Genomic DNA, 18,843 nt, shown 5'->3' with positions numbered 1-18,843 from the left:
TACGATATGTAATCTTGACAAAATAACATTGATTAAATTTAGCCATATATGAGTCTAGTGAAGGCGTATACTGAGCAAATGACTAGGTAAGGCTTTTCGTAATAGTGCTAAGCAGATGAATGAAAATTCACAAGAATACGGTCAAAGAGTCTAGAGAATGGTACACAAAATGGATACAAAAATAAACCCCCAAAAAACAACAACAAAAATAAATAAATAAATAAATAAAAAAATAAAAATGTATTATTATTATATGGTCCATGGTGTAACGGAGTATTTTATTTTCCATTTTCCTTGTATTCTCCCCACAGTCGTAAACCCTGAAATTCGGTAAGCTACACGTTCACCTTATCAAAAAATCTTAAATTGATTTCTGTCGTAAATCGATATTTATTGTATCCTATACTAGGGAACGATGGAATTTAGTATTGATGTTTTGCCAAATGGGAGGTAACTACGTTTAGCCGGTGAAGTCAATCAACTGTGTTTAGACCATGCGAAGCGTCCCGATTTGCATGTCTTTTCGGTTTAATTTCAAGTATTGGGATGCAAAATTCATACACATGTATTGTTTCAACAAGATCATTCAAACTTATCACGTTTTTAATTGATGTAGCATTATGGTGCACGGACACCCTTTCTGTATGAAAATACAATAATACATTTAACTCGGCTACTATCTGTCTGATTTATACTATAGCCAATCTGTAAATTATAACCTTATAACGGAACGTCTGAGAAAACTTGTCTATGTATGTACATGTAACTTGCCGCAAACTATGGAAAATTCCTCTATAAAAACATTTTCTGTGCTCAGACGTGAAGCTCGAAGACCAAATAATAACTAAGCCCCCCCCCTCCTCTCCACTCCCTAACGGGAAAATAAAAGACACGAAAAGAAATTTCAATATAAAGAGTGTAAGGAAAATGCATTGGAATGGGGTTTAACGTCCTACTATTCTGCACCGACTGGGCTAATGAAGACGGGCATACGCCATGCAGTGTGCTATGAGGGGAATTTTGCCCGTAAAGCGGCACTACCGCCTCCTCATATCGAATTTCAATTAAGTCAAGATTCTTTTACATTCACGCCAATGTGTACACGGGACCTCGTTTTTTCGTCCCATCCGAAGGACTTGTCAGCTGTCCTTGTCGGACCCTCTGTCTTGCGCCACCGAGTAACTTTCTAGTCAACCCGAGACCCCCAGCGAGCCAGCATCTTATTCACTGAGGTTAAGGAATTTATAACAAGAATTGATACCGGTAGAACTGATACTTTGTCAAACAACGTGTTTAAATTTTACTACAGAATTCCTTTCTACCTACAACCCTCGAAAAAAAAATAAATAAAAAAAAGAAAAGAAATGCATTGATCTACTCACCGGACCTGTAAGCTTCTATTTCAGGAATGAAACCGATAAATGTTACGTCAATTGTTTATATACCTTTGGAGCGGACGTCAAAGAAACATACAATATGATGACGTCAGCTTGTCATTTTAAACAAAATAATTCTGAATTTGTGCTTTCTATTTGATTTGTATCTATTCATTCAATATTTTTTTTAAGAAAATGTTGCGAATTTTTTAATGCCTTTTATTCATGCCTGTTTAAATTTTCATTTAAAACATTCAAAACAAGCCGATTAAGTAATTTTAATTCCAAATAAAAGTTTTAAGCCAATTTCATCAGAATTTTTTTTTTTTAAAAATGCTTTAAAGATTATTTTATGAACTGTGTTTCATTTAAACTATCTTATTTCGGAATTCAACCAATGTCCTTAGTAAAATGTGCGAAAATAAACGGGAATTTCGTAAAGAGAATTCCTAAAGGAGCTTTTCTTGACATTGAAATTAAGAACAATAAATTTACAAGAGATCAAGATCATTGACCATGGAAATGAAATATAATTTCCAAAATTAAAAGTTCAATTAAAGTATTATAACGTAATTTTCAGACGTAATTTTTAAATCTTCCGTCTATATATGGGTCCCTGTAATATTTATTTTTAATTTTGTAAACAAGTGTAGCCGATTCTGATTAATATTGATCTCTAACCACAATTGGAATTCGCACAATAATAAACCTCTTCTAATCGTTCATTTACCTTCGTATAAAGCCCTATATTTTTCGCGGGTGTCACTTGAAAATATTCTAGTATGCTTTATACGTGAGGAAGTAAGAAAATGCATTATTTTGCTGGGAACACGTCTAGCGTACCATTATCAAAGAGACTTGTTAATCCAGTCACATTACCGATCTCGCGAGACTTCGTGCCTGTCAACATGTAAACAGTATGGCCGACAAAATTATACTTTTATCCAAAACAGACTCTCTTTTAGCAGATTACCGGCAATTATTCGGATAAATTATGCAATTAACAACATATAACTGTAAGAATATTTCATTATTATACTTTAGATCCCAACCCATTCCCGATTTTTAATGATTTCAAATAAAAATAGACTATAAAAGATCTCCTTTTTTCTCCCAGTCTTTGTTGAGTCAAAATTTGTTACTTCCACCGAAGTTTTGGAACTGATGCAGATGCCAGTCATCTTTTTGCAATTATGGGTCCAATTTTGTATTGTCTACACTCTGCATTTATAACTGTTTTACGAGAACTGAATAAATATAGCTATGCTCATCTGCTGTTGTAGAAACAGCTCTATTTCAATTGACCAATTTTGTCAAAAGAAAGGATCCGAATGTCTAAATATTTGGTGGGTGAGGGCTAGAATGCATGCAGTAATAAAGCAGTCAAGACACTTGACACTGATTACAGTTTCCAGTTTAGGAATCCCAGCATGAACTAAGAAGAACCTTTAGGTTTTTTCATGGGGTACCATTCCAAGTTGTCATATTTAAAGCCTGTTAGCCATAAGACAAGAAAACATGTTTTCTATCATCAGTGTACACAATGCTGTGCATGTAAAAATAAAACTTGAGTGTTGGAATTTGAATAAGACTAGGTAAAAAAAATTGATAACTTGACCAAATATCTCCATCCTTAGTAATAACTATAAGCATTGCGCATCACAAGACCATTATAATAGCCTCAGAAAAAGAGGTCACAATATTTAGAGTAAATACTTAATGTTGAGTAAAATTATATATCTTGTTTATTTCATGCTTTTCTTTTAATTTCTTGCAAATTTGATTAATTCAAAGAAAATATTATATAGAGAATAATATCAGTAATTTAACTCAAAGATTGTCTGGTTTGAGTCTTGTGGGGGAATTGTAAGCAACATCATTGCTTTCAACAAAGAAAACAAAAATCATTTCAGTTTTGATTTATAAAGCTTACACATTAATAATAAATTTTAATTGATTAAATAAGCTTAAGTTTAAAGATACATTATGTAAGATTTAGATAACGAGCTAGCCATTCTTGCTATAATAATAGTTCGAAAATAGATAATGTAAAATGAATAATTTGAAAATTTCATACATATTACACTATTGCGAGTGAAGATATTAGCCTTTGGAGGTTTGGCAAGACATGTGCAATAATTTCAACCATCGTACTGGTTGTCCGAAGCTAAATCTCGCTCCTCCATTTTTAGCTTAAATCAAAATATGGCTGAACTGTTCTAATCTATTTAATATTGGAGAAATCCAATGCCATGGAGAGTTGATTATGGCCTGGATAAGTTAATTAATGTCTAATTAATAATTTAGAAAACATTTCAGGCCTACAGAAGGACCTGCAATAGGCAGATTTAGCTCTTGCATAATGTATATGTTTAAGTTTACTATAAAAATTTGTTTTTCCCTTATTTCAGTTCTAGATAAGTTTTCAACAATAAAAGAAAAATGCCAGGAATTGGTAAAGAACTGTTTCCAACAAGCCCGTCCTCTCGTGGTTCTGCCTTTCGTCTCAGACAGAATCGTCATGTTGATTTAATGTTAAGACAAGAACTCATTGATGTTGCCCAAAGATCGGTTGATAATATCATTGCTAAGAAACAGTCAGAAAAGGAACTTCCCCTCGACGAAGAAGAAATCTTGTCCAGGTAATAATTTAAGTGTAATGAGAATATTTTCATTTAACTGAGTAAGCTTACACGTAAATGTATCGAAAATTCAAGTAGTGACCTACTTTTAGAGAAAAATAAGATCATAATGTTTCTTGCTTTTTAACTGCAAAGTCTGTATTTGTCATCTACTTAAATTGAAAATTTTTTTTCATACTGTTACAATATATTTTGTTGATATCTTAATAGACAACTGCAACCTGAATTTTTGCCCGTAAAGTACAGAGAAAAGCGAAAAAAACATCCAATATATCATGATGACTTACCAAATAAAAAAGTAAGTAAATATAAAGCTAATAAAATAGTACTAATCTGAACAGCTCTCTGCATAGTGTTGTCCAAGCATGTCCAAAATATACTAAAATACTGAAAGTAAATTAGTTTTTAACAACTGTTTTGTGACTGCCATTTAGAGAATGTGGGCTGATACTGTGACGGGACTCCTGTACATGTACAGAGTACTATCTTAGAATCATAGAAGACATTTAGTTTAAGACCATAAAAATTTTATTCTCCATAGCTTAGATGTTCTTCAATAGATTGTAGCTTAATTACAGATATTTTCTGATTCCTCAAACCCCTAAATGAATACTGGTATATCTTTAAAGCGGGAGGAGGTGAGGGTGGGGAAATATGAGTAAAACTACCTTGCTTTGTGTACAATTTAAATATATTCTATTGATAATCAACATTAACTAATAAATTAATGCAGGTCCAAGTGATGTTGATATAAATTTCCCTCATGTATGCAAAAGATTTGACAAGCTGGGTGTGTTAGGAAATGTTTGACATTAAACCAATTTATATGTTCTCTACATTTTCTTTACGGTCAAATTTTTAAATCCAAATCCTGTTGATCACATCATATGAAAAGAATGTACAGCCCTGAATTCCAGGATGGCAAGTACCACCACCTTAACACGCAACATCTTGAATGTAAATAAAGGAGGCCTAATTCAAATGCCAAGATGTCAAGGAGGCCAGATTCTTGTCAAACTATCAAATACGCTCTGATGTCAAATGTTTAATAAAGGGATTAGAACTAAATATTTATCGCAAACCCCTTAAATACCCCTTAGAGTCACATTTTTATATGTGTTTATAAACTTATAAAGACTACAAAAGGGAAGAAATTGAATATTTCTCACAAAGTCCCTGTCAGAAATTGATGATTTTTGTATGTAATGCACAGTTAAATTTCAAGAACATGTCTAATTCATAATTTTCTTTCCACATTATTCTTAATTATGTTTGATTAATAATCACATTAGTTTGATTTATTTTGAATGTTTTCATAAATTCAACAACTGCATAATAATTATGTTTATAGGAACAGTCTCAAAGAATAGCTACAGTTCCGGTATATAATCCATTAGATAGAGATTTCAAATCTTCCTCGCCTGCAAAATCCAACAAATTTCCTTATATTAATGATAAAAGAATTACAACAGAAGGTAAGACATCTTTTAAAAGTTGCAATAGATTAAGAATTTCTTCAATTTCAACTCTTTAAAACTACCCTAATGCAGAATCAATGTAGGTAACGATTCTGGCAAACAAAAAGTTCAAAAATAAATTTGTTTGTTTGCAGCCAAAAAACAAACTCATCTGGGTGTAAGTAATTGTCACATATTTACATATAATTTCAGTAAATGTGGTATATGTTGACTTATATTAATTTTAATCTACTTTAAACTGCAGTATTTATCCTTTTAAATATTTGTATAATGGTTTACATGTTTTTTCAACACTGAATGGAAAGTTGATATTACTACATCAATTTTCATCCCTCTATCAATGATGTAATTGCTGAGTAGTATTGTTTTGAAATCAGTTTGGTCAAGTTTTCTTTGTTTATAAAATTACACCATAACAACTGGGGAATAGAATATGAATTCATGATTATAATAAGTATGCTGATCCCATGCAATTATTTAACTTCATTTTATTGTTAGAAAACTGATCATTTTAAGTCAAGGGTGAAAAAAGTTAAAAATGATGATACTGTTCCTTTCTTTTATCCTTCTCCAGTTTGCAGAAAATAAATTTTATTGTCAACTTCACTCAAGATAAAATTTTCTATTTTCATTAAAGTACGTGTATGCTTGTCTCTTTTATTTCAAGAAATGAGAAAACCTCGAACAACATCAGTAGGAGTCGTACCATCTAGATTAAGGTAAGTACTATAAGAATAATTAGTTTAGGATGGTTAATACCATTTAACAATATTAATTTCTAACTTATAAAAAAAATATATTATAAAGCCTTTAATTTTTGACGAGGAACTGGGCCCCTCATCTTGTTAATATTGTAGTTCTTGTTCTTGGGGCCAACATTCTTTGAAAAGAGTCTAAGGCTCTGTTAGTAAGTGCAGGAGGACCACACTACATGCAAAACAAAACCGAAAAAAAAACCTGCATAGAAATTGCATGAAATAAACAACAAATAACAGTTCAAATACAATTGACATGATATTTGGTATACTCATTCCTTGTACAATTGCGCATCAATTGACAGACTTCTATTTTTGATATGACATCAGAATTACAAGATGGCAGTGATGATGTCCTTCTTGGTTGCCGGTCCTTAAAGTATGCTTGAACTTGTTTTATGCAGAACAGCCTCATTATATATTTCTTATTGTGATATTTTTTTTAGTAAAGATATCTCAAAATTGCATGTAATTATGGGAGGAATGCCAGCTGGTAATATACTTGATACAACATTAGAAGAAATGGAACAGGTAACATTGTTTAATACATTTACTTTTTTAATTTCAATGTTAAAATGTGATTAAATTTTTCAGAAAAATAAATTGCTTCAGTTATCATTTTAAATTTAAAACATGAGACGTACAAGTCCTGATCTGGTTCAGATAATTTAAAAGCTTATTTTTCAAATCAATTGATAAAATGTCCCATTTGAGGCCACTACAGTAACTCGAAAGGCTTATATCATTATCATCACTTCTGTCCGTCATCCGTCCGTCTGACTTTAACAATTAGTCATATTTTTACTTGTTCTTCTAAACCACGTAACGGTAATGGATTTTAATGAAATTTTGCAAGCCTGTTGTCAGCATGGTTGGGTTTTTTGTCTTGATATTTGAGTAAATGAAGTTTTTTTGCCCTCCAGAGACACCTTTTAATTTAAAATTTAAACTGCAAATTTAGGATTGGCTAAATGGATTTTTTTCTAAAATGTAGTAGCAAGGCGTCTTAGATTCTAAAGATAATCTTTTGTTAAAACAAAAATGGTGGACCTAAAAGGGCGGACCTAAAAGGTCAAAGCGGGACATAAATACCAAAGTATAGCAAAATTTTTCTTGAAGGTCTTTGATAATAATTGGTATGATTGTTGCTTAGTTTGAGCCTCACCTTAACCGCTGGATAAATTTCAGCCAAATTTTGTAGTTCTGTTGGTTAAGTAATACCTGTCATTGTCAACAATGTAATGTTGTATTCTAGGCTTTTCAGTGCACACGTAGGCATTTATAAGACACCTGGACCATTAGTGCTAGACTACAACCATGGACCTTATAATACAATAATAAGGTCCATGCTACAACAAAGTCTGCACAAATTCATTGAATGGTAAGACACATGTGATATATTTCGTTGGATAATAAGTATAGAATTCCTAATATTTTATCACTTTAATTCCAGGCTAACAAGGCAAATACGGCTCGATCAAGTTATGTTAAATCTGATATTTATGATGATGAGAGTATAGGGGATGAAATAATGGCACACACACCTTTTCAACAACCCAAAACAAAACCAGCCATTTTATCTGTAACTGGTACAATACAAACCGTCAAGTTCAGTGAGAGACAAAAGCCTCCAGCTCGCCCTTCATTCATTGACGCTAAGCGTCAGAGAAGAATAAAAAGTAGGCTTATTTTTTATACACTCACATTTTCTTCACTTGTGAAATGTGGGTGTATCTTGCATGGCAACAGTTTGTTTGTTAGAAATTAGTCGTCGTGTGGTAGTCATGTGGAAATTGACATCCTCAGCAGTATATACTCAAAAAGCAATAGGCCATGATGTATTGAAATCAGTGGAGAAATTGTCTATAGTCTGACACCATAAAGATGTTACAAAATAGAGTTATTTCCCTTGTGTAAACTATCTTGGATACATTGAGAATGCAACTGTTATTGTTATTACATAGTGCTGTTGATAGAAACAGGTTATAGGTCTTGTTTTTACTTACTCTCTGCTAGTGTCTAACAGTTTTGTTTTCACCTTGATAGTTTAATTTTTTTTATTCTGTGCACCAGTTTTACACCAATCTTATAATGGCCCACAATATTGAAATAAACTACACTCATGGGCATCCTTTTACTTTTTGGCATTCATGCAGATGCTATTTACAATATATTTAGATTTTATCATCCTGCCAAACCGTCTAACAGATGAATATTAATACTGGACCTTTCCTTCAGCAAATAAATCTTCATCATTATTAATTTATATGGATGTAGAAATGTTATTCGCACGAGGCACAGATCGGTATGTCAAGAACTTAAACAGATTATTTGCATCCAAAGCATAGCAGTATCCAGCATAGCCTGTATGAGCGAGTCTACCATTTATTTATATATCTTGTACAATGCTCACTGTTGTCCATTTATTAATATTATGTTCTATATCATTGTTATAAATGTACGCAGGTATTCATTATCTGGATATATATTATCTACTTTGATCTCTTTATATATAGTTTAGACATTGGCTGGAATTCTGTATACGAGTAGGTCATAGTGCCACTGCGTCAGGACAAAATTTCCCTATTATTGTATGGCATGAGCTTATCTTCATTAGTCCAATCGGTGCAGAACATTAGTACATTAAATCCCATTTCATTTAATTTCTTTATGTATTATCTGTAGGTGGTCGTAGTATACCATCATCATTAAAAAGTGATGATATATCAGTACCTGGTGATGATTATTGTGCTAAATATGATGATGTTGTTAGAGATATGGATGCTGATTTACAAACAGCTGTTGGTGTGGAGCCTGATAGTCGACTTAGTACTGCATCAAGTACAGGAACAGTGAGTAAAATGACATGTCATTCATTAACTTTAAACTTTTTAAAGAAAATTTTGGTCATTACTTTACATGGCTTTACAAATGCACTCAAATTTCCTTCAGTATATTGGGGTAAGGGTGGTCAAGTGATCTAATGTGCCATTCCCTCAGTATATTGGGGTAAGGGTGGTCAAGTTGTCTAATGTACCACACTGTAAAACATGAAACCTGTTGTGTATATGCAAGTCACAGGTTCAATCCTACACTTTTTCTTCAATCCTACACTTGTGTAGAACTGCCTAACTTTTAAGTCTCCAGGTATTCCAGTTTCCTTCCTCCTCTAAAGACCTCTTCCTCTTCTAAACACCTGTTCTTCTTCTTAACACCTGTTCCTCTTCTAAAAAAAAAACCTTCCTATTCTAAAGACCTGTTCTTCTTCTAAAGACCTGTTCCGCTTCTAAAGACCTGTTCTTCTAAAGACCTGTTCCTCTTCTAAAGATCCCTTCCTCTTCTAAAGACCTGTTCCTCTTCTGAAGACCCCTTCCTTTTCTAAAGGCCTGTTCCTCTTCTAAAGACCCCTTCCTTTTCTAAAGACCTCTCCACATATTCTTATTAAGGTATACCATAATTATCACAAAATGACATAGTTTGTGTTGATTGGACATTAAAGTTGCATTATGTAAGAGCTACCGTAAATCTGCTCTTTATCTAAATCTTACATAATGCATCTTTAACTGATATTCTTTACTATTAATACCTAAACACATCTACCTAGTACTCATTGGTGTAATCATCTGGTTTTATGTTTATTTTATTCAGGTAAAATCAGTACATGAATTAGTTGAAGAAGCTAAGAAGATTGCTGGTCCTGAAGCAGAACCTGAACCAATCAATAATAAACCTCAAAGTTTATCACCAAGAGCATCCAAATCACCACGTAGAAAAAAATCAAAGAAAGATAACAAAGGTAAATATAAATTAGTTCTGTTTGAAACATGTGTTTTATTAGAAGAAATATTTGTTTGATACAGATCTAGGTGATAAATCATTATTTCTTAACAATAATATTTATTATCAATATCATGATCCATAAAATTGGTTGGTAATTGTATAAGGTAAAAGTCAATACATTGTAATGGTTGCCAATTTTCATCCTAATATATACATGTAAAGCATAGCTCATATAAACTGCTGTACGTGTTTTTACAGTCTATGGCCAGCATGCAATCGTCTACGGTGCCGAATACACGCAAGTGGCGCATAAGTCTCCCGCACAGGTTTACTAAAATTTCCCTGGTAGACTGTCTGTAGTAGCATGTATGGTGGGTTATGAGCTAGGTTTAACATGTACACCACTACTGGTTTGAGTTAAATTTGTCCATTGAAAAGTGATGTGGATTGAGTTTACTTTTTTTTTCTCACTTGGAGTGTCATAATTTACAGCCAATAAGCTGTTAATGACTGCTGTCTAATCTGGGAGTATAAATATCACTACCAAGAAAGCAGACGTAAAACATAAATGAGAAGAAGAAACATCTCTTTTCAGTCCCCATTAAGGTCTTAAATGATATGTTTAAATCAATTCAAGGAAATGTTTATCATCATAAAGTGACATAATTGGCATCATTAGAATGGTAATTAAACTCTGAATAACGTGATATCGATCATTTCTGAATATCTGTATTAGTTTTTGAAATAATGAATGTTAAAGACGATGTTCTAATGATAAACATTTTCTGGAAATGGTTTGAAAATATAACTTTTTGAACCTCTAAGATGGATGTGAAATAGTTTTTAAAGGAGAATGAGAAAATTTCAATGATTATAAAGGAGTTTCCACTTCTCCTAATCAGCCTCCCTGGTTTAATGTAATAAACTATAACAGCTACTTATTTTTTTAGTTTCATGAATTGTTGTTATAGCTTATTATCTGTTTAGATTAGCCTCATAGTTTTTGTATTACTGTACTAACTTGATAACATTGAGAGAATACTCTTCGAAACGCTGCCGAAATAAATAAGTAGCTGTTTTTCCATAAGTATGTGTTATAGTTTATTGCTCTATCCACTTACTAAATGCCTCTAAAAGATTATGGTTTAATGTAGTTACTATTTATAGATTTAACTTTTACAATATTGTAGTTAGCAAGAGATTCAAAATTCAAATTTCTCAATTGACGATCAGCCGCTTTAATGATACATTTGAACTATATCTCAGTTCTTTATGATTGTAATTTCTCTGATTGTTTTACAAGTTGATAAACGTAAAACAGGTGTCAAGGATGGAGAAGAGGTAGGAGAGGTTCGAGCTGAGAGAACTGTCGATCAAATTATAGCATCTTTACGTGATCAATCTAGAGTGGGCGTGTAAGTTTTTTAATTGTTTTCTTTGATATCTCACTTATTGGGCATACAAACTATGAAAAGATATTTATATTTGGATTTGTATTTTATTAGATAAAAATAAATACCTGATTAATCTCAAAATTATGGAAGTATTAAGTCTGATTCCTTTCATTTCATTTCTAGGCCATTTGCAATAATGTCGTGCCATAATAAACAATACTTTCTTGAGAGCAAAACTTCCTGAAAACAAACCAAAAAACACCACAAAAAGTAACGCTTTTATTATGTATTAAATTATTACAATTAATATAAAACCTTTGATTTTTTGAATTTTCAGTGCTTCAGAAGCTGATCGACGAATAAAAGAAATCATGGATGGTGTTATGTCCAGAGCTAGTGCAGTTCTTGATAATTTTGGTAATATAATTTGCTGTAGTTACTGTAGTTCTTAGTAAATCCATAGTTTTATTTTCTGAATTTTTATTATAATAGTAATTAAAAGGATTGTTTAATTAAGTCATAATCTAATCCTATGCAGAATTTAGAGTACCCCCCCCCCCCCCTTTTACTTTTGGAATTTTGAAGCTTGTGAACAATTAAATATATTTTTTTTGTAAGTACACTATGAATTTTGAAGTAATTATCTCAAAGCAAAATTAAATAATCAAATTGTATGACTGCAAAATATGTTGTTGTTGTAAGTAATCATTAGTCTGAACTGTCCATAATTTCTTATTTATGCCCTACAGATTGAAATTTCAAGATTTATTTTAAAACTTGAATATGGAAGAAGTCAATCAGAATTGATAAGCTAGGACGTTAGTTCCAAAATTTTGCACACAGTCTTAGGAACAACCCTTTTTAAAAAAAAAAATAAAAAAATTATCATTAGTTAGATTTCATTTTACTATTTTAGCTTAAATTTGCTTAGTTGCTTATTTTTGCCTTGCTTTGTTTATGTCAATTACAAATAGAAGATGACAGAAGTCAAGATGAGATAACTCCAGTTGGTGGAAGAACACCCGATGATGAAATCACAGCCGAGTTTAGAGCAAGTTATCTTGCTTCTAGTCCGTTGATTAATGGTAGGAAAGCTAGTTATATAAACTAACTAATTTATTACAAATAACATTTTTGATTAAATTCTCACTAAATCTAAAAGTTTAATATGGATTGTTGTTCAAATCATATCGGTAATTATGAATGTGTCATTTGGTGCAAAATGTGTTTTATTGTCATGTTTATGAAGTTTTTACCCCCAAATAATGAATTATTCTAATTTTTGTTTCATGTAGTCTATATATCTCTAGTTTTTGCTTTTTTTTTCTTTGTTTTGTTTTTTTATCAGTCTTGCTTTTATATATATATTTGTGGACATGTCTGCTTTGTGAATTGACTTTATTTCACAAGAAAAACAATTTACAATCTATGTGGCTATGTATTTTCCATTCGTCTATTTCTCTCAGGTTCTTGACTTTCAATCTGGAAATTAATGTTTGTTGTATATGTACCAGAGTTGATTCATTACTTACGAACATCCAGCCGGATCTACCCATGTCAGTAATGCAGAACGAAGGGCCTGACATAGAAAAGTGTCTAATTGTTTGAATAGTACAAAAAAAACCCTGAGGTCCTGTGTATACATTTAGCAGCATGTTAAAGATCCCCTGATATTTGGATATAGTAATAAGAATAGGCCATCACGCTGCTGTCTTGACACAACTTCCCTCATTATATGACTTATGCCCATCTTCATTAGCCCAGTTGGTGCAGAAAAGTAAGATTTTAAATCCCATATCATTTTAACAGTTGAACCCGTCCCACCCTTCATTGCTGTGACCAACTATATGTAGTAAAATGAATCATTAACAGGATCTACTTTTTTCATTAGTCCCATTGTTGCAGAAATATGAGGGCATTATAAACCTTTCCAAATCTTTCATATAGATATAAATGTAAACAGATTATCTAGAAGGTTTTACAACATGGCTATTGCTCTATTCCATTTTTCTTTTGATTAATCTGACCTACAAATATTTTGTAAAATCTTAATAGCATTTTGTAGATACATCGCTTTAACAATCGAATGGATAGCCAAGTTTTTTTTAAGATATTGACATATAAAAACTAATTGAACAGTGTTGAATTTGTACTGGGAACGATAGCAATGGTAGTGTGGATGAATATTTTACTGATGTAGGGCCTACCGTTGCATGTTATTTGTTATTTCTACTAATGACTGTTATATTTATAGATAAAAGTCCTGATGACAATGTCGTCATAAAAGAAGATGATAATATAGATTTAGAAGGTACATTTAAATGTCAATATTATATATAAATGGGAATGTAAATAAATATGTTTATTGTCAATAAAAGTGTAATTAAAAACAGCATTTCTAGCACCCATCTTCCAAAAAGGTTTGTCATTGAGTCAACAGACAGGGTTTCGATTCCCCGGTTGTACGTGACAAAAATGTAGGGTCTCCAGTCCAACCCCGTGGGTTTTCTCTGGGTCCTCACATTTCCTCCCACTGCTAAAGACCCCTAAGCGAAAGCGAATTATTGAAATAAAATTGAACCATGTGTTAGTCACGAAATGACTTAGTTTGTGTCAAGTCGATGGGAGATAAACCCCATTTCTCTCTCTCTATTATCAGTATAGTGACACTGATCAAATATAGAAGGCACATAATGATAACTGGTTTTTGGAACATCTGATACCAATTCCCATTTATTTTTGTTGTAGTTTTTTATCATACAATTCAAAGTGATTGTATTGTATATAATATAGCAAGCTATGATGTATGTTTTATATTATAGAGTTAACAGCAAGAACTGATGATATGTCAGTATTTACAGATGAGGTATGTTGAATTTGATCTTTTATTCTCATCAGTTTATTTATGTCTGATTTTATATGACCTCTCTAAATCTGAATAACAGTTTTTCAACTCTGACTTAATGCTGTGTCACATTTGTGCCATCATTGCAGGACACATTTGTGCCATCATTGCCGGACATTCACAATAAATAAATGTCACAAAAATGCTTTTGCATTTTATGAATAAGTTTTCTGTAGGAACCAAGTAAATATATATAAGCTTCAGTTATCTAGACATTAAGAATTAATATTCTGAAACCAAATTTATATAGTACCTGAAAGGAGATCATGTACTTCAGCCTGATATCAATAGTGTAATATTTCAAGACCACCACATTTGGTAATGCCCTATGATATGAATTATCCATTTGTAGGAATTAAGATATAATCAATATATAGTTTAAATAGTCCATTTGATTGTTTATTTATAGTTAAACAGTCCTAGTGTAGTTTTAACATCATCTGTACCACTACCAGTTACTGGTAGTCAACTATGTTCAGCGAGAGATGATGAAGAAGTGGAACAAGTTGAGGAGACTGGGGATGATGAAGATGAACAGCAAGAAGGATTAGACCTACATAAGGTAATGATCCTGATTTGTCATGACAGCCCACAATATGGATTGTTATCTGTCTACATTTTGCTAGTGAACACCCCACAGATAAACTGTTCAGATTTACATGGTTTCTTTATTGGATCATAAGAATTCCCTTGAAATTCAGAGAGAGAGAGAGAGGGAGAGAAATGGGGGTTTAATGTCCACTCGACACAAACTAGGTCATTTTGGGACTAACATATGGTACAATTTTATTTCCATGATTCGCTTGCGTATAGGGGTCTTGAGCAGTGGGAATAAAAAAGGGGACCTGGAGAAAACCCACAAGATTGGACAGGCGACCCTACTCCTTGTCACGTACAACCAGGACTCTTGAAATTCAGAGTTTTTCAGTCACATTTATTTTAACATTTGCACAAAATATATAATGTTATCAACCAAAATGCAAAACAGTAGGACGTTAAACCCCATTTCATTTCATTTCATTTATCAACCAAAATAATGTTACTAGGTTGTATTTACCCATTTCCAGAATTCCTACATACCCAATTCGGAACATCTTATTTCATATTTTAGGCCTGGGAGGATCTACATACACCATCAATGGCTACTTATGAAGATTTAGTTAGTGTACAAGGTTACAAGAAATCTCTAGAATCACGAGTCGAACCAGCACCAGATACATCCAACAGAACTCCTGTTTATTCTACGTCTGTCTCATTCCTCTCTACATGGGCGCCATCTAGTGTTCAAGAAACAAAACCTGATACAATAACTCCAACTGAGCAGAAGCCGCCCAAACATATTCACCATTTCTGCACAATGACTACAGAGTTTCAACTGCCCAAACAATTTCAACAGATAGGACGCAAATATCATACACCTGATCGCTATAAGGGAGTTAATCCTGATCAACCGTACAGAGTAAGTACTGGATAACATTTCTGACTTCCCAATTAAAATATAATACGGCTTGGGTGACCGAGTGCTCTAAATCATTGGACTGTTCACAACAAGTCTGTCATCAATACAAATTGTGAGTTCAGTTCCACAATTTTGAATAACAAATGAGAAATCTGCATCTGATTTTAACTGAATACCACTAAAAAAAGACAGAGCAGCAGCAGTACAACTGCATTATCAAACAAACAGAACAAGATCTACAGGAATAGTGCAGAGAAAATAAACTGGTTGCCGTTGTCCACAAAGGTCAAACAAAATTAATTTTTAGTTCTTCATGGTTCTTGATAAATAAGTATCAACTTGTCTTGCAAACATTTGTTTTGTTTAAAATTTAAAAACTCAAAAATGTGTAACTAAAAGCTTTGGCCTCAACAAATTTTTAGTTTGATTGATTCTGACTACTAAAATGCAATATACATGCACTGTGGCCTATAAATTTGCCATGCATGTAATAAAATGAATGGTTGATTTGTTATATTATTTAGTTTGGTAAACTCGGACCGGTAGGTATAATACCAGAAACTATACCAGAATCACCAGAATTATCAATTAAAGACGAGGATAGAATTGTCATGGCAGCCCAGAGAGTTCTAGAAGAAAGCAAGCAAGTGGACAATGTTGATGATTCTTTGGAAGCCTGGCAGAAACGAGCTGAGACGGTGGTAAGATTTTATTTATGAATTATAAAAAGCAGACTACTCTTATTATATCAAAAGTGAGATAAGTTATTATAAGCCTCTTTCTGAAAGTTTGCCATGCTTTGTGGAAATGTCGACCAACAGTTATAAGATTATTATGTGTTTAAAAGGCATTTAGTGAAAGCGATTTTAATAACAGACAACTTTATGGATAACATTCACTAGGTTTATTAACTGCAATGTTTCAATTAGGACCTCTCATCATTATCAAGCTTAATAAACCCAGTGAATGTTATCCATAAAGCTGTCTGTTATTAAGATTATTATGCTTACATCAGTATATAGAACAAAGAAACAGATTTTACAATTATGTTAAATTGTGACAGACATCATCAGGAATTTCTTGATATTAGACAAAACTGGCATAACCACCTTCAAATAACACATTTTTATAGAGTAACAATTACTATGGTTTATTTCACTAGGGTATAATCACCCTATCATGAACAAACATCTAGAAGTTTCAGCTTCCATTTGAACCAAGTGACTTTCCCACCCCTCTGGTATTGTTTCATTGGAATGGCTAATATCTTTAACATTAATTATTTTCTAGTTTTCATCGGGTGACATAGTAGCACAGGGTGTGAAGGCGTCTATAAAGTTTGATGAATCTCGAGTTTATTGGAACCCTGCTCCTCCTAAATTAGATGTTCCTCCAGCCCAGGTACGACAAGTGTTGTTCCCTGAATATAAAGTTCCTGTATTTGGTGCCGGACTAGGTGATGACATGGCTGGTATGTCCGATACAGATAGTGATAGTGATGGTGAGAATCAAGTAGACTCGATGGATCCCGAAGATAAAGAAATCTATGAAAGGTAATAAAAAGATAAAAAAGTGACTCGAATGCATGAGATATTTTAACTGGATAATCATCTGTCTGAACTGAACTTTATATTGGAAAGAAAAATCGAACCGTTTTGGATAGCTTCCAAGGTTTATGTCTCTTTATTAGGAAATCTTGTTAGCACTTTAGAGAAGGGTTATCAGGAGTTCTATAAAAAGTAATTACCCTCACTTATGCATGGCATCCAAGACTCTTAATACTGGAGCTATGGTTATTTGTTGGACCTGTATTTTAAAAGCTGAAGCTACTGGATAGAAGTTGACATAGGAGTCAAATGCCCCCAGTAGATTAACCCAAGTTCTTTAATATGAAAGTCCTACTAATTATTCATACAAATCATATCTGAATAGGGGGGTTGGATGGCCGAATGGTTAGCGCGTGCGCGCTGTATCATAAAGCCTGTCATTGAGTCAACTGACATGGTCGCCTGTCCAACCGCGTGGGTTTTCTCCGGGTCCTCCGGTTTCCTCCCACTGCTAAAGACCCTACGCACAAGCAAATTATTGAAATAAAATTAAACCATATGTTAGTCCCGAAATGACCTAGTTTGTGTCGAGTGGACGTTAAACCCCATTTCTCTCTCTCTCTCTCATATCTGAATAACAATCTCAGATAATATTTTTCTTGTCAGTTCTACAAAACTAAAACATCACCATTCCCAAAGAAAGCTTTCCAAATGCGTCATAGTGTGTACAGGACATTGATATATATTTTAGATACATGTAAAGTAAAAACAGGAAATTAACAAATTGTTTTTATACTTTTCAGAATTATGTCTAGAAGATATAAATCTCTGGATAATTTATCTAATTTGGTTAAAGCTAAGACTTTATATGATGAGAAAGTTGCCGAAGGTCGAATAAATCCTTATACAGGTTATCACATAGAGCCACCACCTATAACAACAGATGAAGAAGGAGCAGAAACTACAGCAGTTGTAGCAGATGTTGTTTATACCAGTTATTCATCAGATTTATTATATACTAAAGATACATCGTTTTTACCTAAATATCTTATTAAAGATGAAATATTACCAGTATTTACTGTACTCAGGTAATTATTACTATTATCCTGTCTTGTACTATATATACAGAACCAATTATAACATCATCACCGTCATCTTGGAATTATGACATCCTGTAAAGAATCTGTTACTTGATGCACAATTGTCCAAGGAACAAACATGTTAAGTTTCATATTGATCAAACTTGAATTGGCAGAGCTTATGGTTTTTTCAAAGAACAACAGGATGAGGAGTGGCACTCAGGACCCAGTTTCTGGTCCGACAAGAAGAATGTAGTGTGCAAATATTTTATTAAGCATAATATTATCAATCCATAATACTTAAATCATGTACAATACTCAAAACTGCATCTAAATCATTTTACCACTAATAAATTTACTCTGCAATAATGATTCACAGGGAACACCCACAGTCGTCGAGTCATCGAACAAAACTATAGATGTCTGAG

General features: G+C 32.8%; 1 protein-coding gene across 1 annotated transcript in view; it reads left to right on the top strand.

The window, feature by feature from the left end:
- Positions 1-2,281: 2,281 nt before the first annotated feature.
- LOC126830016 (uncharacterized) overlaps positions 2,282-18,843 on the top strand; it is a 45,674-nt gene continuing 29,112 nt past the window's right edge. Inside the window, exons 1-19 of the mRNA XM_050560219.1 lie at positions 2,282-2,392; positions 3,788-4,018; positions 4,229-4,316; positions 5,370-5,493; positions 6,164-6,215; positions 6,698-6,782; positions 7,705-7,930; positions 8,937-9,103; positions 9,900-10,047; positions 11,335-11,446; positions 11,763-11,842; positions 12,400-12,510; positions 13,680-13,736; positions 14,248-14,291; positions 14,740-14,892; positions 15,442-15,789; positions 16,314-16,490; positions 17,080-17,342; positions 18,140-18,424. Of these exons, the coding sequence (XP_050416176.1) occupies positions 3,819-4,018; positions 4,229-4,316; positions 5,370-5,493; positions 6,164-6,215; positions 6,698-6,782; positions 7,705-7,930; positions 8,937-9,103; positions 9,900-10,047; positions 11,335-11,446; positions 11,763-11,842; positions 12,400-12,510; positions 13,680-13,736; positions 14,248-14,291; positions 14,740-14,892; positions 15,442-15,789; positions 16,314-16,490; positions 17,080-17,342; positions 18,140-18,424 (2,720 nt within the window). The 5' untranslated portion in view covers positions 2,282-2,392; positions 3,788-3,818. The remainder of the gene's footprint in view (positions 2,393-3,787; positions 4,019-4,228; positions 4,317-5,369; positions 5,494-6,163; positions 6,216-6,697; positions 6,783-7,704; positions 7,931-8,936; positions 9,104-9,899; positions 10,048-11,334; positions 11,447-11,762; positions 11,843-12,399; positions 12,511-13,679; positions 13,737-14,247; positions 14,292-14,739; positions 14,893-15,441; positions 15,790-16,313; positions 16,491-17,079; positions 17,343-18,139; positions 18,425-18,843) is intronic.

This window comes from Patella vulgata, chromosome 8 (assembly GCF_932274485.2).
Source record: "Patella vulgata chromosome 8, xgPatVulg1.2, whole genome shotgun sequence".
NCBI lineage: Eukaryota > Metazoa > Mollusca > Gastropoda > Patellidae > Patella > Patella vulgata.
The sequence above is the reverse complement of the archived record's forward strand: the minus strand, read 5'-3'. Positions and strand labels throughout refer to the sequence as shown.